Source organism: Microcebus murinus, chromosome 32 (genome assembly GCF_040939455.1).
Source record: "Microcebus murinus isolate Inina chromosome 32, M.murinus_Inina_mat1.0, whole genome shotgun sequence".
Taxonomy (NCBI): domain Eukaryota; kingdom Metazoa; phylum Chordata; class Mammalia; order Primates; family Cheirogaleidae; genus Microcebus; species Microcebus murinus.
The window spans coordinates 5249733-5265711 of NC_134135.1; the positions used below are offsets into that span (position 1 = coordinate 5249733).

General features: G+C 47.8%; 1 protein-coding gene across 5 annotated transcripts; it reads left to right on the plus strand.

The window, feature by feature from the left end:
- Positions 1-259: 259 nt before the first annotated feature.
- SIGLEC14 (sialic acid binding Ig like lectin 14) lies at positions 260-10356 on the plus strand. 5 transcript variants are annotated; one of them, XM_075999032.1, is made up of 6 exons: positions 260-803; positions 878-1726; positions 2459-2503; positions 4218-4475; positions 4580-4770; positions 4852-10356. In XM_075999032.1, exons 1-5 carry the CDS (start codon positions 767-769, stop codon positions 4753-4755), a joined length of 1365 nt encoding a protein of 454 aa, XP_075855147.1. In that variant the 5' UTR covers positions 260-766; the 3' UTR covers positions 4756-4770; positions 4852-10356. The 5 variants fall into 5 exon arrangements, with proteins under 5 accessions (XP_075855147.1, XP_075855148.1, XP_012641005.1 ...); XM_075999033.1 differs by having other exon boundaries at positions 4909-10356; XM_012785551.3 differs by having other exon boundaries at positions 878-1249; positions 1448-1726; positions 4580-10356.
- The last annotated feature ends 5623 nt before the right edge of the window (positions 10357-15979 follow it).

Here is a 15979-nt window from a genome sequence, read left to right on the forward strand (position 1 = left end):
CCGTGCTGAGCATCCCACACAGGGCCCAGTTAGTCCTCACGCAGCAATGCCACTGTCACCACTGTTTTCAGATGAGCAAACCGAGGCACAGAGAGATTAAGTGATTTTGTAAAGTTTTCCAGCCGGCAGGGGAGGTCTGGGCTCCAATCTGGACGTTCCGTGTGCTCAGCCTCCTGGTTCCCGTGCCCAGCTCTGGGGGCGGGGCCGGCCGCCGGCACTCGAGCTGGAGTCTGAGCGTGCCAGGACGAGAAAAATGATGGCATCAGGGCCCAAATCTAAGGGATCAGGAGACCCCGTGCTCACTGGTGGGGGCCACCTCTCTCCTGACTGTCAGGACGTGGCCACGCCCACCTGACTCACTTGTCCCTCTGAACCTGGCCCCAGCCTGGGCTTCCCTGGTTGCAGCTCCCGTCATACCCTGATGGATTTGCTCTTTGGGCTCCCTGGGAGTCCGGAAGCTCTGCCCGCCGAGCGGGCCAGGTGGTTCTCTTCCCTGTGTGGGCAAGGGTGCACAAGGGGCGCACTGCAGCCATGGGACTGGCGACTCCTCACCTTGTGAATCCAGGCTTATAGGTCTGGACCCGCAGCCCCTGGCCGGGGCACAGGCGGGTTCCCAGCCCCGCCTCACCCCCAGGGGCACCAAGTTCCCTCTGGTGAGGCCACAGCCCTGCTCACACACCAGCTTCCTGTATGGCCGTCCCGGCCCCACCCCACGTTGGCCGTTTCCTTCCCTGGTGGGGCCCGGCCGCCCAGCCGCCATGCAGACATGCTGGCCCCGCTGCTGCTGGCCCTGCTGTGGGGGGGTGAGTGGGCCAGGGAGGCGGCCGGGCACGCGGCCCGGGGACGCTGCAGCTGAGCCCAGCCTGTGTCTCCCCAGGGTCCCTGCAGGACACACGGGCCCAGCTGCAGGCGACGGTACAAGAGGGCCTGTGCGTCCTCGTGCCCTGCTCCTTCTCCTACCCGCCCCGGGGTTCGCGGCCGCCCTCTGACCCGCTCTACCTCTACTGGTTCCGCGAAGGGGACAGCGTGTACTACGATGACCTTGTGGCCACAAACAACCCACGCAGAGACGTGAAGACACGCGCCAAGGGCCGATTCCTCGTCCTTGGGGACGTCAGGAGCAGAGACTGCTCCCTGAGCATCAGAGACGCCAAGAGAGAGGACACAGGGACCTACTTCTTCCAAGTGGAGAGTGGCGATCGTGTGAAATACAGTTACGAAAGCAGTAAGCTGAATCTGCTGGTGACAGGTACGGCAGGGGCCCGGGAGAGGACCCTGCGCTGTGGGGTCCCCGCATTAGAGCAGGGACGGGACGCCGGGACGTGCCCTGCTCCGGGGCTTGGGGCAGGAGTGGTCAAGAGCTGCAGGACTCGGGGCAGGCTCAGGGCCGAGGCCCTGGTCCCTGGCAGGTCACGCTGCGGGGCCTGGCCTCTCCCTGTGCCCCCAGCCCTGACGGAGAGACCCCACATCCACGGCCCGGAGCCTCTGCAGTCCGGCCGCCCCACGGAGCTGAGCTGCGGCCTGCCAGGGTCCTGCGAGGGGGGCCGGCCTCTCAGCTTCTCCTGGTCGGGGGCGGCCCTCCACGCCCTGGACCCCGACAGCCTCCACTCCTCGGCAGTCACCCTCACCCCCAGGCCCCAGGACCACGGCACCAACCTCACCTGCCAGGTGAAACTCCAGGGAACGCGTGTGACCACAGAGAGAACTGTCCAGCTCAACGTCTCCTGTGAGTTGGGGGAGGGACGGCCGGGCCCGAGGGCAGCGGGAGTGGGGTTCGTGCGTGCATGTGTGTGCATGTGTGTGTGTGTGCATGTGTGTGCATGGGTGTGTGCCTGTGTGTGCATGTGTGTGTGCATGTGTGTGCATGGGTGTGTGCCTGTGTGTGCATGTGTGTGTGCATGTGTGTGCATGGGTGTGTGCCTGTGTGTGCATGTGTGTGCCTGTGTGTTCCTGTGTGTGCATGTGTGTGCATGTGTGTGCGCCTGTGTGTGCCTGTGTGTGCTGTGTGTGCATGTGTGTGCACCTGTTTATGCGTGTGTGCCTGTGTGTGCGTGTGTGCCTATGTGTGCACCTGTATGCCTGTGTGTGCATGTGTGTTCCTGTATGTGCCTGTGTGTGCACCTGTGTGTGCGTGTGTGCCTGTGCGTGCGTGTGTGCGCGTGTGTGTGCATGTGTGCCCCTGTGTATGCGTTGTGTGTGTACATGTGCATGTGTGTGTGTGTGTATGTGTGTGTACATGTGCATGCGCGTGTGTGTGTATGTGTGTGTACGTGTGCTTGTGTGGAGGAGAGAGGGAGGAGAAGGAAACCTGTGAACCTCGGCATGGATCTGAGCTTGGCGGTTTAGGTGGGAGGGGCCGAGGACAGCTGTCCCCACCACGGTGGTGTCCGTGGCCCCTCCTTGGGCACTGGCAGGGCCCACGCCACACCTGAAGCTGGGCCATATCTTTCTCCCCCAGATGCCCCCCGGAACCTCACCGTCGGCATCTTCAGAAATTGCACAGGTAGGGAAGCCCTCCCGTCCGGCTGTGCTGGGAGCACCCTGCAGGCGCGGGCTTGGAGCCAGGCGGAGACCCCGCTCCCCCGCCCGCCCCGCTCCCCCTCGCCGAGGTCTGGCACCGGCAGACCCAATATTGCTTCTGACTCTCCCTTTTCTTTTCTCTTCTCTTCAAATTTGTGTTTTATTGTGATACAATGCACACAGCATAAAATTTGTTGTTTTAACCATTTTGAAGAGTACAATTCAGCAGTGTTAAGTACATCCACACTGTTGTGCAATCAGTCTGCAGAGCTCCTTTTTTATCTTGCAGAACTGAAACTCTGCTCCCATTAAACAGCAACTCCCATTTCTTCTTCCACCAGCCTCTGCAGCCACTGTTCTACTTTTTCTTTCTCTTCTTTTCTTTTCTTTCTTTCTTTCTTTTTTTTTTTTTTTTAAGACAGAGTCTCACTTTGTTGCCTGGGCTAGAGTGAGTGCTGTGGCATCAGCCTAGCTCACAGCAACCTCAAACTCCTGGGCTCAAGCAATCCTCCTGCCTCAGCCTCCCGAGTAGCTGGGACTACAGGCATGCGCCACCATGCCCGGCTAATTTTTTTCTATATATTTTTAGTTGGCCAATTAATTTCTTTGTATTTATAGTAGAGACAGGGTCTCGCTCTTGCTCAGGCTGGTTTCAAACTCCTGATCCTCCTGCCTCGGCCTCCCAGAGTGCTGGGATCACAGGCGTGAGCCCCCGCGCCCGGCCTCCGTTCTACTTCCTGTCTCTGATGTTGGCAATTCTGGGCACTGCTCCCTCCTCTTGAATTTCTGTGAGTCCCCACCTCCTCTGACACTCGCCCTCCTTCCTCTCTGGTCTGATCACCCTTCCCAGGACCTTTCCATGTCCCCACCCCATGGCTACGCCTCGCCCCCCTTTCTCTCTCTTTCCACTTTCCTGGGCCGCCCTCTCCCTGCCCTGCCCTTGTCCTGGAGCCTCCCACGGCTGCATGTCCCTTTTCCTGGGCCACAGGTCTACACATTCAGCCTCCTCCCCTCCCGCAGCTGCCTCTCGATTGGCCCTTCCCCGGCCCCCACGTGTCCCAGGGGTTTTCCGGACACAGCCCGAAAAATTCCCTTCGTCACCTGCTCCCCATGGGTCAGCTGAGACCGCCGAGTCACTTCCTTCCTCCCCTTCCCCTTATCCACACCCAGTCAAGTCCTGTCCTCCACCCTGGCCCGTGGCCCAACCCCTCCCCAGCCTCCTGCCTCCCGCCCAGGCCCCAGCCCAGGCCTCCACCTGGCTTCAAGCAGGGTCTCTCTACACCCAGCGCTGAGTCTGTTTCCCCACTCACAGCCCCTTCTGCCTTTCAGCACCGCAGGACACAGCTGCAGCCCCGCCTGGCCCTGGGGTTCGCATCTGGCGTCTGTGCAGCTCCTGGCCCCCTGCCGAGGGCGGGCGCTTCCCCTGGCCTGCCGGCTGGTCTCTTCTCCGCACCGCGCACCTGAGCTGCCCACCACCTCCCCTGAGCGGGAGAACCCCTGCTCATCCTTCCCGCCCCGCCCAGCCCCTTCCTTCTGGTGGCCTGACCTGACTGGCGGTGTCATCGCCCCTCCATCGGCGGCACCCATTCCCAGTGCTCGCCGCCTGGTCTTGTCTGCTGTCCACCTGCGGCTCAGGGAGCAGTCGGGGAGAGACAGACCCGCAGCTTCGCTCACCCTGCCGTGTGTCTCTTGCACAGTCCCGAGGATCCTGAGCAACGGCACGTCATTGCCTGTCCTGGAGGGCCAGTCCCTGCGCCTCTTCTGTGCGGCTGACAGCAACCCCCCTGCCAGGCTGAGCTGGTCCCGGGAGGGAAAAACCCTGGATGCCCCCCAGGCCTCGGCGTCCGGGGTCCTGGAGCTGCCCTACGTCGGGGCTGCAGACGGAGGGGAAGTCACCTGCGGGGCTCAGCACCCACTGGGCTCCCAGCACCTTTCCCTGAGCCTCTCTGTGCAGAGTGAGTTGCGGCACAGGTGCCGGGGTGGGCGCCTGGCCAGGCGTCTGGGCTGTGGGAGGGCTGAGGCCTCGGGACAGACCTCCATCCCGTCTCCTGTTCTCCAGGAAGGCCCTCTGGCTGCAGATGTGTGACTGAGGAGCAGGAGGGCTCCTGGGCCCTGGTCATCACCCTGATCAGGGGGGCCCTCATGGGGGCTGGCTTCCTCCTCACCTACGGCCTCACCTGGATCTACTACACCAGGCTGGTGGATCCGCGTCCCTCCAGGGAAGCCCAGGAATAAGCCCCTGAGGCTCAGGTGGGGCTGAGCTGTCCTGACCCACCTGGAGCCAGGATTAAAGTGGCTGAATCTGATCTGAGACCCGTGTTGGCTGTGCAGGTGTGGGGCCCGCAGGGGATCAGGGCTGGGAGGCCCGACTCACCCCTCCTTCTCCAGACAGAACTGAGCTGTGGACACCGAGCCATGAGGGACAGACGTGGGACATCACTGCCAGCTTCCTTCTGGAAACTGTCCATTCACGCCCCACTGCCTGCCCCTTGTTTCCTGCCTGCCCCCCGCCCATCTAGCGACTCCCCTCTCCCTATTGGTCCTGCCCCAGCCCCAGCTACATCACCCATCCCTTCCCGCCACCCTTCTCCTCCCTCTCCACCCCCAGGCCTGCGCAGGGAAGGAACTCAGGGTCTTATCCCCCCGTTACCCAAAACCTACCTTCTCAACACTTGAGTTTCTGGTCTCCTGAACTTCCCCATCAGCATAGACATGGATGCACAGTGCAGTCATGATCACAGCTTTGCTTTTTTATTTAAAGACTCTACCTCATTATGATTATTAGAAAATGGTACAGCATTTAATTGTAGGTGAAAATTTATTAAACAAGACAACATAAAAATTGATTTTACCATTTAATGCCTTTGCAGAAGTTTGTAGACCAACATGACATCTTAATCTTTTTTGGACATGCTTTATCTAAGGCTTTTTCTACATTTTTTTTTTGATGCATAAAAAAAAGAAGCCAGACTTAAATGGAATGCAAATCTATGAGTTACTCTATGCAAATCTAGAGTATAATTAGCTGAATTTTTACATAGGTACACACTCTTGTTTCCACCGTCCGGCTCAACATACAGATTCTTCCCAGCCCCCCGCAAACGGGTTTGTGGCACCGTTTCCAGTCTACACAGCGCTCTGGGGACACGGCCCCTCTGTGCCACACCGCTCTGTCTGTGTCGCCAGCTTCTGTCCACCTGCACTCGGAAGCAGACATTATATGTACTTGCGCACCTGGCTTCTATCAGTGCGGATTTTCTCATTTATCTGGATAAACAGTGGATTTTTGGTTTTGGTGTTGTTTTTGCCGTTAGGATAGCACAGTCGCCGTGTGTGTCCGCCGGTCCGCACCCACACATTCAGCCAGCTGCGGACGTGAAATGCGGTGTCCATAGGGATATTGGGAATGTGGCATCCCAGAGTATGGGGGACCAACTTTTTGCACCCACGGTTCTGCAGGGCCAACTTTGGGACCCGAGCATCCACGCCCCTGCATGTGCTGAGGCACGATTGCATTCCTTGTGTGAATATATCTCTGGTTATTTCTTCATTCTAAAGACAATGGCATTATTTAGCCATTAAAAAAAAGAGGAAAATCCTGCCATTTGTGACAACATGGGTAAACCTGGAGGCCACTAGGTGAAATAAGCTTCCAACTCTGCAGACACATAAACCACTCCCCCGCCTTGTCTGTTATTATTGTTCTATATTTGATCTCTACAAATGTTACCAATATCCCATGACATTATAACTACTTTGATTTAAACAGTGACTATTGTTTAAAAATTATATACATAGTTGTGATTCTTTCATCATATTCTAGATATTTATCAGAAATAATTTTCTTTTAGCTTGAAGAACTTATCTTAGTATTTTTTATAGTGCAAGTCTACTGGAATTCAACTTTCTTAGTTTTTTTTAACATGAAATATTATTTCAATGTAATTTTTGGAAGATATTTTGTCTGGGTATGGAATTCTGGGTTGTAAAGATATCACTCCCTAGTCTTCTGTGCTATCCTTTCTTGTGTCATGGCATCTTCTTTGTTATTGTCACTCCATTGAAGGTAACTATTTGTATTTTTTATATACCTGGCTGTTGTTAAAATTTTTGTATTCCCTTTTGACAATAGGCTCTTACTACTGAATGGAATGGAGGAGTGGGTGGGGTGAAGAGCGCTGCTGGCAGCTCAGAGGAAGCTGCTTTCTGTCCCTGGGCCCCCAGCAAAGGCTTCTGCGCCCTGTAGCGGTGCAGGAAGGCCTGCGAGACTTCATCCTCTGTCCTATCTCCTATCCCTGGAATTCTGAGAGAGACTGTGGTCAATCCAGTGATTCTGGACGAAACCTCTAATGAATGTAGGCAATGAATTCGATCATCTTTTCCAGTGGCTATAAGTGACTCCATATCCAAATGTACTAAATAGAAACCAAGTTGATTCTACTCTTTAGGGATCCAAAAATTAATAGCTGCTTCTTGAGGACTCTAATCTCTCAGGATGTTCAAATAAAGGGGTGAAGACACGCTTGGAGGGGATCTCATATGAGGTGTACTCTGGAACCTAAGATCCTTGCTGTCCAAGTAACAGGCTATCATTCTGCTCAAGGAGACAACAGAAGGATGGGGACTGGAGGGAGCAACACATCAGAGCTCCAAGAGGACGCCCTGCTATTCGTGCTGCACAGAGCGGCCATCCAAGCACTGCAATGGGGGCATGACCACCGATGCAACTTGGAGAGGTCATGTCCTCTCCCTGCCGGGACAGGAGACCTTCTATACCTTGATGCTCCCCTTCGCCCTGGTTCCCCAGGCGCTCAGAAGCAGCCTAACTGTTCAGGTGCCATTTCCTGGAGCTGAGACAACAGCAGAGAAAACCGCACTGCTTAGCACAGCCTGCGAGTCAGTGACGTGGCAGGATTTCAGTGCCGGATGAAGCAAGGCCTGTTGGCTAGGGAATGGATATTTCACCAAGCTGCAGAGTCCATGGTTTTCAGCCTTGGCCAGGGCAGCAGTTGAACACCACAAGGAACTTGTAAGTTCATTTGGACCTGAATACCCTGAAGCTCCACCTTGCTGGAAGCACATCTCCTTTCTCAGCGAGAATGAATGTCAGGAGTGGGCAGCAGATTACCTGGGTCCTGGGAAGGCTTGAGTAGTTGGAGTGGAGCTTGAGCTTTGATCTTGGCATACGCTGCTCTCTGACCCTTCCCCTTCACATCTTCACTCTGTGTCTCCTGACCTTGAGCACTAGCCATGCTGAGGTGAGGAAACCCTTTGAGAATCAGCTTCCTCCCACCTATGACCTTGCCCTGATCTACTCCAGGTGACCTAGCCCTACCACATCCATGGAGCCCAGGCTTCCTCCCCCACAACCTCCACCTCCCCTCCCCCTCAGCTCTGGGTTGCCTGCGGGCCCTAGTACTACCCATTTGGGAAGAGCCGGGTATATAGGATGCGATCTCCCTCTCCTCCTCCTCTTCCTCCTTCTCCTCCTCAGGATACAGGGCTCAATTAGGGATGTCACCGTGAGCACCTCCCAGTCTCACTCCACCTGAGTGCCCTCGGGCTCATATTTCTTCACCACCCTGTTCCACATTCCAGCTCCACTCCCTGCACAGCCTCTACTTACACCCCTGGCCTCCAGCCCCCTCACCCAGGACTCAGAAAATAAATATCTTCTTTGCTCTGACAGTCTGTGTGCGCATCTGTCTCCAGAGCACCAAGGAGAAGCTGCTGACCACTGGTGTTGCACAGCAATCGCCCCCAAAGAAGCACCATTTTCTTCCTTTCCTGAAGACAGCCTGCCTGCCAAGGGGACCAGACACCGGGTCTGATGAGTAGCATATCCATTGTACATGAATATCTCAACTTATCAGATAACAGCAGGAGCAACTTGTATTTCTTCACCGTTCCACTTCTTCACCAGCACTTGACTTCTTCAGACATGTATAATCTTCCAGTGTGATGAGTCTGCAATAGTGTTTTGCTAATGGTTTGAACTTAAATTGACCTAGTTACTCAGGAGGTTGAGAATTCCTTTATTGAATTTATTGGACAACTGGATATTATTTCTATGAAAAATTGCTCTAAATCTTTGATCCCTTTTATGTCTTTTACCAAGTTTGGGATGTTTTGGACATTATTTATTCAGGCACTTTTATGTCCCATTCTCTCTTTCCTCTTCCTTTGGGATTCCCATTACATGTATGTAGGCCCTTTTTGTCTCACAGTTTCCTGACTCTTTTTACTCCCAGTTTTTTCTATTTTTTCTCTTTCCTTTTCATTGGGTAACTTTTATTGATCTAATGCATCCACTGGCTCCTTCACTCTTCTGTTTCCTGCTATTAAGCTCATCCCGTTAAATTTCAAATTCGAGATATTGTAGTGTGTTTTTTCATTTTTGAATTTTCATTTACTCTTTTTAATAAACATTTTCTATTTCTTTTTGGGTGGGTGACAGAATCTCACTCTGTTGCCCAGGCTAGAGTGCTGTGGCGTCAGCCTACCTCACAGCAACTCAAACTCCTGGGCTCAAGTGAGCCTCCTGCCTCAGTGAGCCTCCTGGGTAGCTATGACTACAGGCGTGTGCCATCATGCCCAGCTAATTATTTTCTATATACTTTTAGTTGTACAGCTAATTTCTTTCTATTTTTAGTAGAGACAGGGTCTGGCTTCTGCTCAGGCTGGTCTCAAACTCCTGAACTCAAACAATCCTACCTCCTTGGCCTCCCAGAATAAACATTTTCTGTATCACTACTCAGGTTTCCTATATTTTTATTCAGTATGACTATATTTTCCTTTGCCTCCTTGAGCATAGTTATAGAAGCTGCTTTAAAGTTCCTGTCTGCTATTTCTATCACCTTGGTCATCACAGCATTGGCCTCTGTGTTTTGTCCTTCACTTTTCCCCTTTTCTGTGTGTTGTTACCTTCACAACAGGTCCCATTTTCCTGTTTTTTCACATGTTGGGTAGTTTTGGATTGAATCCTAAATGTTGTTAATGTTATGTTGTAGAGTCTCTGAAGTAAGTTTTATTACTCCAAAAAGTGTTTTGTGTTTTTTTTTAAGCAGGCAAATAATTTTGTTCAAGCCAAATTGCAAACAAGTCCTTGCCTGTGGTGGGCGAGAGCTCAAGTCTCATTGCACTCTCTCGTCTTCACCCGCAGTGCTTGTGGTGTGCTCTGCACACGCATCCTTCTCAGGGCAGGCAGAGACATGGGACGAGTTTATACTCAGAAGCTGGCGGTCCTCTTCTCTGGCTCTTCCCTTCCAGAATTCTCTCCTCATGTCTCGGTGTTCCTAGTTGCCCTGGCCTTCATTCCTGGTTCCTCAGTCCCGAGAGTTGGAAGGGTTTCTATCAGAGCTTTAGCAGCCCTGCTGCGCACTTCAGCTCGGGCTGGCCTATCTCTGACTGGGGCAAAGCTATTTATTTCCTGTTGGTTCCTTCCCCCAAATTTTGACTCCCCTCCAAATCTACTTTCTTTTTTCACATGTCTGGTATTTTTTTCCTCAAAGATTATAACTTATAAGGATTGTTTTTTGTTTTGTCATACTGTGGGGGAGTTCGCTTTGGTAGGAGCCTACTCCTTCATAATAGAAGCACAACTCCCAGTCTTTCATTTTGAAGGATAATTTTCCAATGTTTGGAATTTTAGCTTTGTGGGTTTTTTTCCTTTTCATACTTTAGAGATGTTAATCCCCAGTTTGGGGAAGTTTCAAGTTTCTTGTGACAATTTATTTATCAGTTTCTAATTGTGGTTCCATCTATGGCAATATCTCTTTATGTCTTGCTGCTTTTATAATTTCTTCTTTTTAAACAATAAAGTATTTTTTAAATAAAGTGTGTACTTTTTAAAAGATATAATGCTATTGCCCACTTAATAGACTATAGTCTAGCGTAAGCATAATTTTATAACTATTGGGAAACCAAAAAATTTGTGTGACTGACTTCATTGCAATATTTGCTTTATTTATTTATTCTTATTAGTTATTTCTATACAGACAGGGTATTGCTCTGTTACCCAGTAGCTCACTACCAGCCTAAACTCCTGGGCTCAAACGATTCTCCCACTTCAGCCTCCTGAGTAGCTGGGATTTGCAATATCTGCTTTATTGTGATGGTCTGGAACTAATCCATGATATCCATGAGGTATGCCTGTATTATAGGAAGCCAAAAGAGCCTTACATAAGAAATTAAGTCCCTGGTTAAAATAAACTTCCACTCAACCTTTAACAAAATATATTAGATAGCAAGTCCTTCTTTTTCCTTCTTTGCTGTTTAATTACTTTTTTGAACACCACTCATTTGTTTTAGAGAGAATTATATTCTTTTTTAAAAATTTTCTTCTTAAATGACTTCTGTAGAGCCAGGTGCAAGGTAGGAAATGACTCATGGAGAAAATAACAACAATACAAACAAAAAGAAAGAAATAAATAACTTATCTAACTTAACATGTCTTGTATGTAAGAGCATGCTTTTAAAATTTCTTCATTGTCTTTTTTTTCCGTGAATTTGGCTTTGATACACTTCAGGTTTTTTCTTTTAAATTCCCTAATTGCACTTAGCAAATGGAGTGTAATATTTCATTCTGGTCTATATGATTAAACTCTTGATATACTATATTAATTTATCCAATAGTTTAAGTGTATGTGTCCCCCACAAAATTTATATGTTGAAATATTAACCCCCAAGGTGATGGCAGTAAGCGGTGGGGTCTTTGAGGAAATAATTAAGTCATTATGGGTTTATCCTCATAAATGGAATTAGTGCTCTTATAAAAGAGATTGAAAAGTATGTGTTTGCACCTTCCACCATGTGAGGACACCATGAGAAGATACTAGCTATGAAGCAGAGAATTCTCACTAGACTCCAAATCCACTGGCAACTTGATCTTGATCTTCCCATCCTCCAGAATTGCAAGAAATAAATTTCTGTTGTTTGTAAATTACCCAGTCTAAGGTATTTTGTTATAGCAGCCAAATGGACTAAAACATTTTTTTTATTCTGTGTTTTTTCCTTCTTTATCATGTGCATAGTTTTTGTTGGAGCAAGGAGGCTGGAGCACACATCACAGCACATGGTGGGACGTGGAGCAAAGTAGAAGAGGTGGCTCCCGCTCCACTTCAGTTAGCCACTGTCAGGAGGAATTGACAGATTTCCTTCCAGTTGTTCAAGGAAAGTTGAGCTTTCATAATATTGCAAGAGAAATCTCTATACTTAATATTGGAAACTAATTTATAGATTCCAACATGCATAAATATTTATAAAATTTATATAAACGGTAAGCATTAGAGAAATGCAAATCAAAACCTTTATGAGATATCTCCTGACACCCATTAGAATGGCTAGCATAAAACCAAACCAAACCAGATAATATCAAACATTGATGAAGATATGGAGAAATTGGAACCTTTGTGCACTGCTGGTGGGAAGGTAAAATGGTGCACTCACTATGAAAAATGGTATGACAATTCCTCAAAAATTTAAACACAGAATTGCTATATCCGAAAATTCCACTTCTGAGTAGAAACACAAAAGAATGGAACAGATACGGGACTCTAACAGATATTTGCACACCAATGGTGTGCAGCATTATTCACAATAGCCAAAATATGGAAGCAATCCAAGTCTCCATTAATGGATAAATGGGCAAACAAAATATAGTATATACATCAAATAAAATATTATTCAGCCTTAAAATAGAAGGAAGTTCTAACAAATGCTTCGGCATGGATTACCTAGAAGACATTATGTTAAGTGAAATAAGCCAGACCCTACAGGGCAAATTCTATATGACTCTATTTATATGAGGTACAAGAAGGAGTTAAATTCATAAGGACAGAAAATAGAATGGTGGTTTCCAGGGGTGGGGAGAGGTAGAAATGGAGAGTTAGTGTTTAACGGGTACAAAGTCCCAATCAGGGAAGATGAAATAGTTTTGGAGATGGATGGTGGTGAGAGTTGCACAATAAGATGAAACTATTTAATGCCACTGAACCACACACTTAAAAATGGCTAAAATGGAGAATTTAGTGTTAAGCATTATTTTACAAAAATAAAACATTTTAATAAACACTTTTGGTCAAATATAACCAAAATACAAGCTAGATATACCCCTCCAATGGAAGGCCAATCAACAGGAATGACTTCCTAGCCACCTGAGTTTTCTTGGTCCACACTTCTTGTTGGAACCTTTCACAATTGCCTCCACATACTTCCTGCCTCACTGAATCATATACTCAGACACAGGGCTTGTAATTTTGTTCCTAGCTCCTCCTCTCATGTTTCAGTTTTGTCCAAATTGTACGCTACCAGGCTGATATCTTCCAAGATTGTAACAGCAGATTTCAATTTTTATGGTACAAAACAGTAGTCCCCAAGTTCTTCATCCTGTTCATACTTTAATATCCACAGAAAGGAGCTGCATCTCCCATGTTTAATAATTACAGAGAACCCAAAGCTGCCAATTCACCACAGTATGTGGGAGGGGCCCTAAGGATGATGGCTCCCTGTCACATGCAAGCTGGTGTAACTTCCCCTAACAAGAGAGCAAAGACTTCTTTTCTGCATCTCCCCATACTTTATACAAGTGTATTTTGTGTAACTCTCTTCATTCAAGGTTTGGGCACAGCAGAAGGGAATGATGCTTCAGGACAGGAAGAAGCTTGTATTGGATACTAGACATTATGTTGCAAAAATTTACCATCCATCACCATGACAAAACATCTTTTACTGGATATCTCTCTCCTGTTACCTTGCTGTTGGGGAAAAGAGGGCATTTCCCAATTCCTCATCTCATTTCCACTGAGTCTGGGACTTTTAACAACGCTTTCTCTCTCCTCCACAAGGAGGATGCCTATAGTTCATGATACTTTATTATCCAACATCATTTTAGTTTCTTCTTCAACTAATCCTCCAAAAGTTTACACACCCAAAATTACCATTAGTAATTTTATGCGATGTGAATTTCACCTGAATAAAAAATATTGTCATTAGGTTTTTGGCAAAAATATATATACACAGTCATCTCTCTGAGGTGAACTCTGTAGCCCTTCTTGAATGTGAAAATGTTTGCTTTTTTCTCCCAGTTCAGTAGTTGGGGTTATTTTATGTTTGTTAGGATGAACATTGTGCTCCTAAGGTGTCCGGCCTGGCCTCTTCCTTGCCCTTGGGGCCCAGCTTTTCTGGTAGAAGTGATGTGGAAATTTCCTTCCTGTCCTCTTGCTATACCTTGTGGCTTCAGTTGCAGTTTCCTCTCCCCTCACCCACCCCATCTGTTTCTTACTCCTAATATAAAGGATAAAGTATAGGGGTTAAGGGAATGGGGCTATCCCTGGGAAAGATCTGGATTCTTCAGCTTGAGAGATGCTTCTAATGTTGAGTGTGACAAAGGCCAGAGTGGACCAGTTGGGGGTTGGTTGGGGCTGGCACTGCAGATATCTCTCTCGCTCACTCCAAGGAGCACGTGACCCGACGATGCTCTGTACCTTCCCTACACCTGAGATCCTGAAATCCTAAAACTCACCGTAGCCAAGCACATAATTATTGTGCTCCAGTCACTGCACATGAACATGATGAATGTGCAAAATGTAATCCCCAATGTCAACGTCACCTCCTCAGTTACCCCCAGGACAATGACTGCTCTGTGAGCACCCATGGGTTCAAGATGGGTGTCAGTAGGAGATATATCTTAAGAGGATGTGTATAACAAATACTTGTTTACCTAAGAGTCACCAGGAGAACGACAGGAGTTTCAGTTCTCCAAGAAGTGGGCAACAGAGGTGGAGACTGGAGTGGAACAACACACGGAGTTAGGATGGAATCCCCTGCTCCTCATGCCTTGGAAGGGGCCCTGGAGCCAAATGGAGAGGAACCACCCATGATATCATTAATTGTGTACAACTAATCAAAATGTGGTTATTAATTAATAAGCACCTGCAATTAATATTAGTTAATCATTCATTAATTAAAATCAATGTATGATCATATTACTGTATTCTTATATTATTAATATAAATGTCATTTACATTCCAACAAGCATTGCTTCACACTTTCACTAACACTTCGTGCTGTCAGACACCTTAATATTTGCCGACTTGGAGTGTGTATAGCAACGTCTTTTCTGGATATAATGTGCATTTTCCTGGTTGCTAATAAGGTGGAAAAAGGTTTTATTTGTTTACTCACTAGTTGGATGCTATTTTTTACCAGGCACCTGCTCAAGTGAGCCCATTTTTTCCTACATCTTCTATTTCTTATATATTTGTAGAAATTCTTCTTATATTCGTGATACTTTGGTCTTTATATGTGTTGTAAATACCTTCCTTTACTTGGTGGCTGATGATTTAGCACTCCCTATGGTGTCTTTAATGATGAGTTCTTAATTTTAATGTTGTCCAAGTTTTCAATCTTTCTCTGTATAGAACGTTTTATTTATGTCTTGCTCAGAAATCCTTTCCAACCTCACATTCATGGTGATGTCCTGCTGTATTATCTTCTAACAGTTCTATTCTTAGGTCTTCAAGCCACTTGCGGGAAAAACGCAAGTTCCCTAGCAAATAAATAAACATTGTGCTGTGCTAGTTTGAAGGGTTCAACAAAATTGTTACAAAACAGATTAAGTAAATACCAAAAGATAGTTCCCAGGCACAAGAGATGTGCCTCGCATTCTCTTAGGGCAGAGGCAGCCAGTGTAAACCAGCCCCGACTGCTTTTACAACTGCTTTCCCTGACCTATGATACCCTCTTACTAATGGTAATACTAAAACTACTGCCTGCTGGTTCATTATAATAGCATCAACATAACATGGGCGGCATGACAGTGAATGATGATTGTACTGCATATGCCTGTTTTGTTTCAATGAGAACATGTGATGATACAATGAAAAGGCTGTCACTCACTGGGAAGGCATTTAGGATCCTTTGTTGACCCAGAATAAATGCCCTTGTGAGATCTTTCAAATAAACTCGTCTAACTCACCAAGCTGGACGTATCTGAGTTATTCTGTGGTCTCTCTGCTCCATCTCAGTTTGGGGAGGTGTTTTTTCTATACTGTCCCGGGATTTTCCCAAAGCACCTGTACTTGATTTTCATGCATGGTCTGAGCTAGGGGTACAATTTCATTTGATTGCATTCAGATCCCTACTTGCCCACATACATTATTGGCAAATCTATCACTTGCCACTTCCCATCACTTTCTCTATCACACATGATGTTTCTGATGGTTGAGGTCTATTTTTATGTTATCTATTTTACCACATCAGTCGATGGGTCTATTTCTGCATCAGCACAACATGGCCATACTTTCTATAATGTTGTAATATTCCTTAATGTCATTCAGAGCCACTGGATTGTTATTCCTGATTGCCGTGGGTGTACTTGGAAACACCTGCTTCAGTATAAATTTCACAGTAGAATTATTAAGTTGCACAGAGGTCACCTGGGAGTTGTGTGACACCTTGC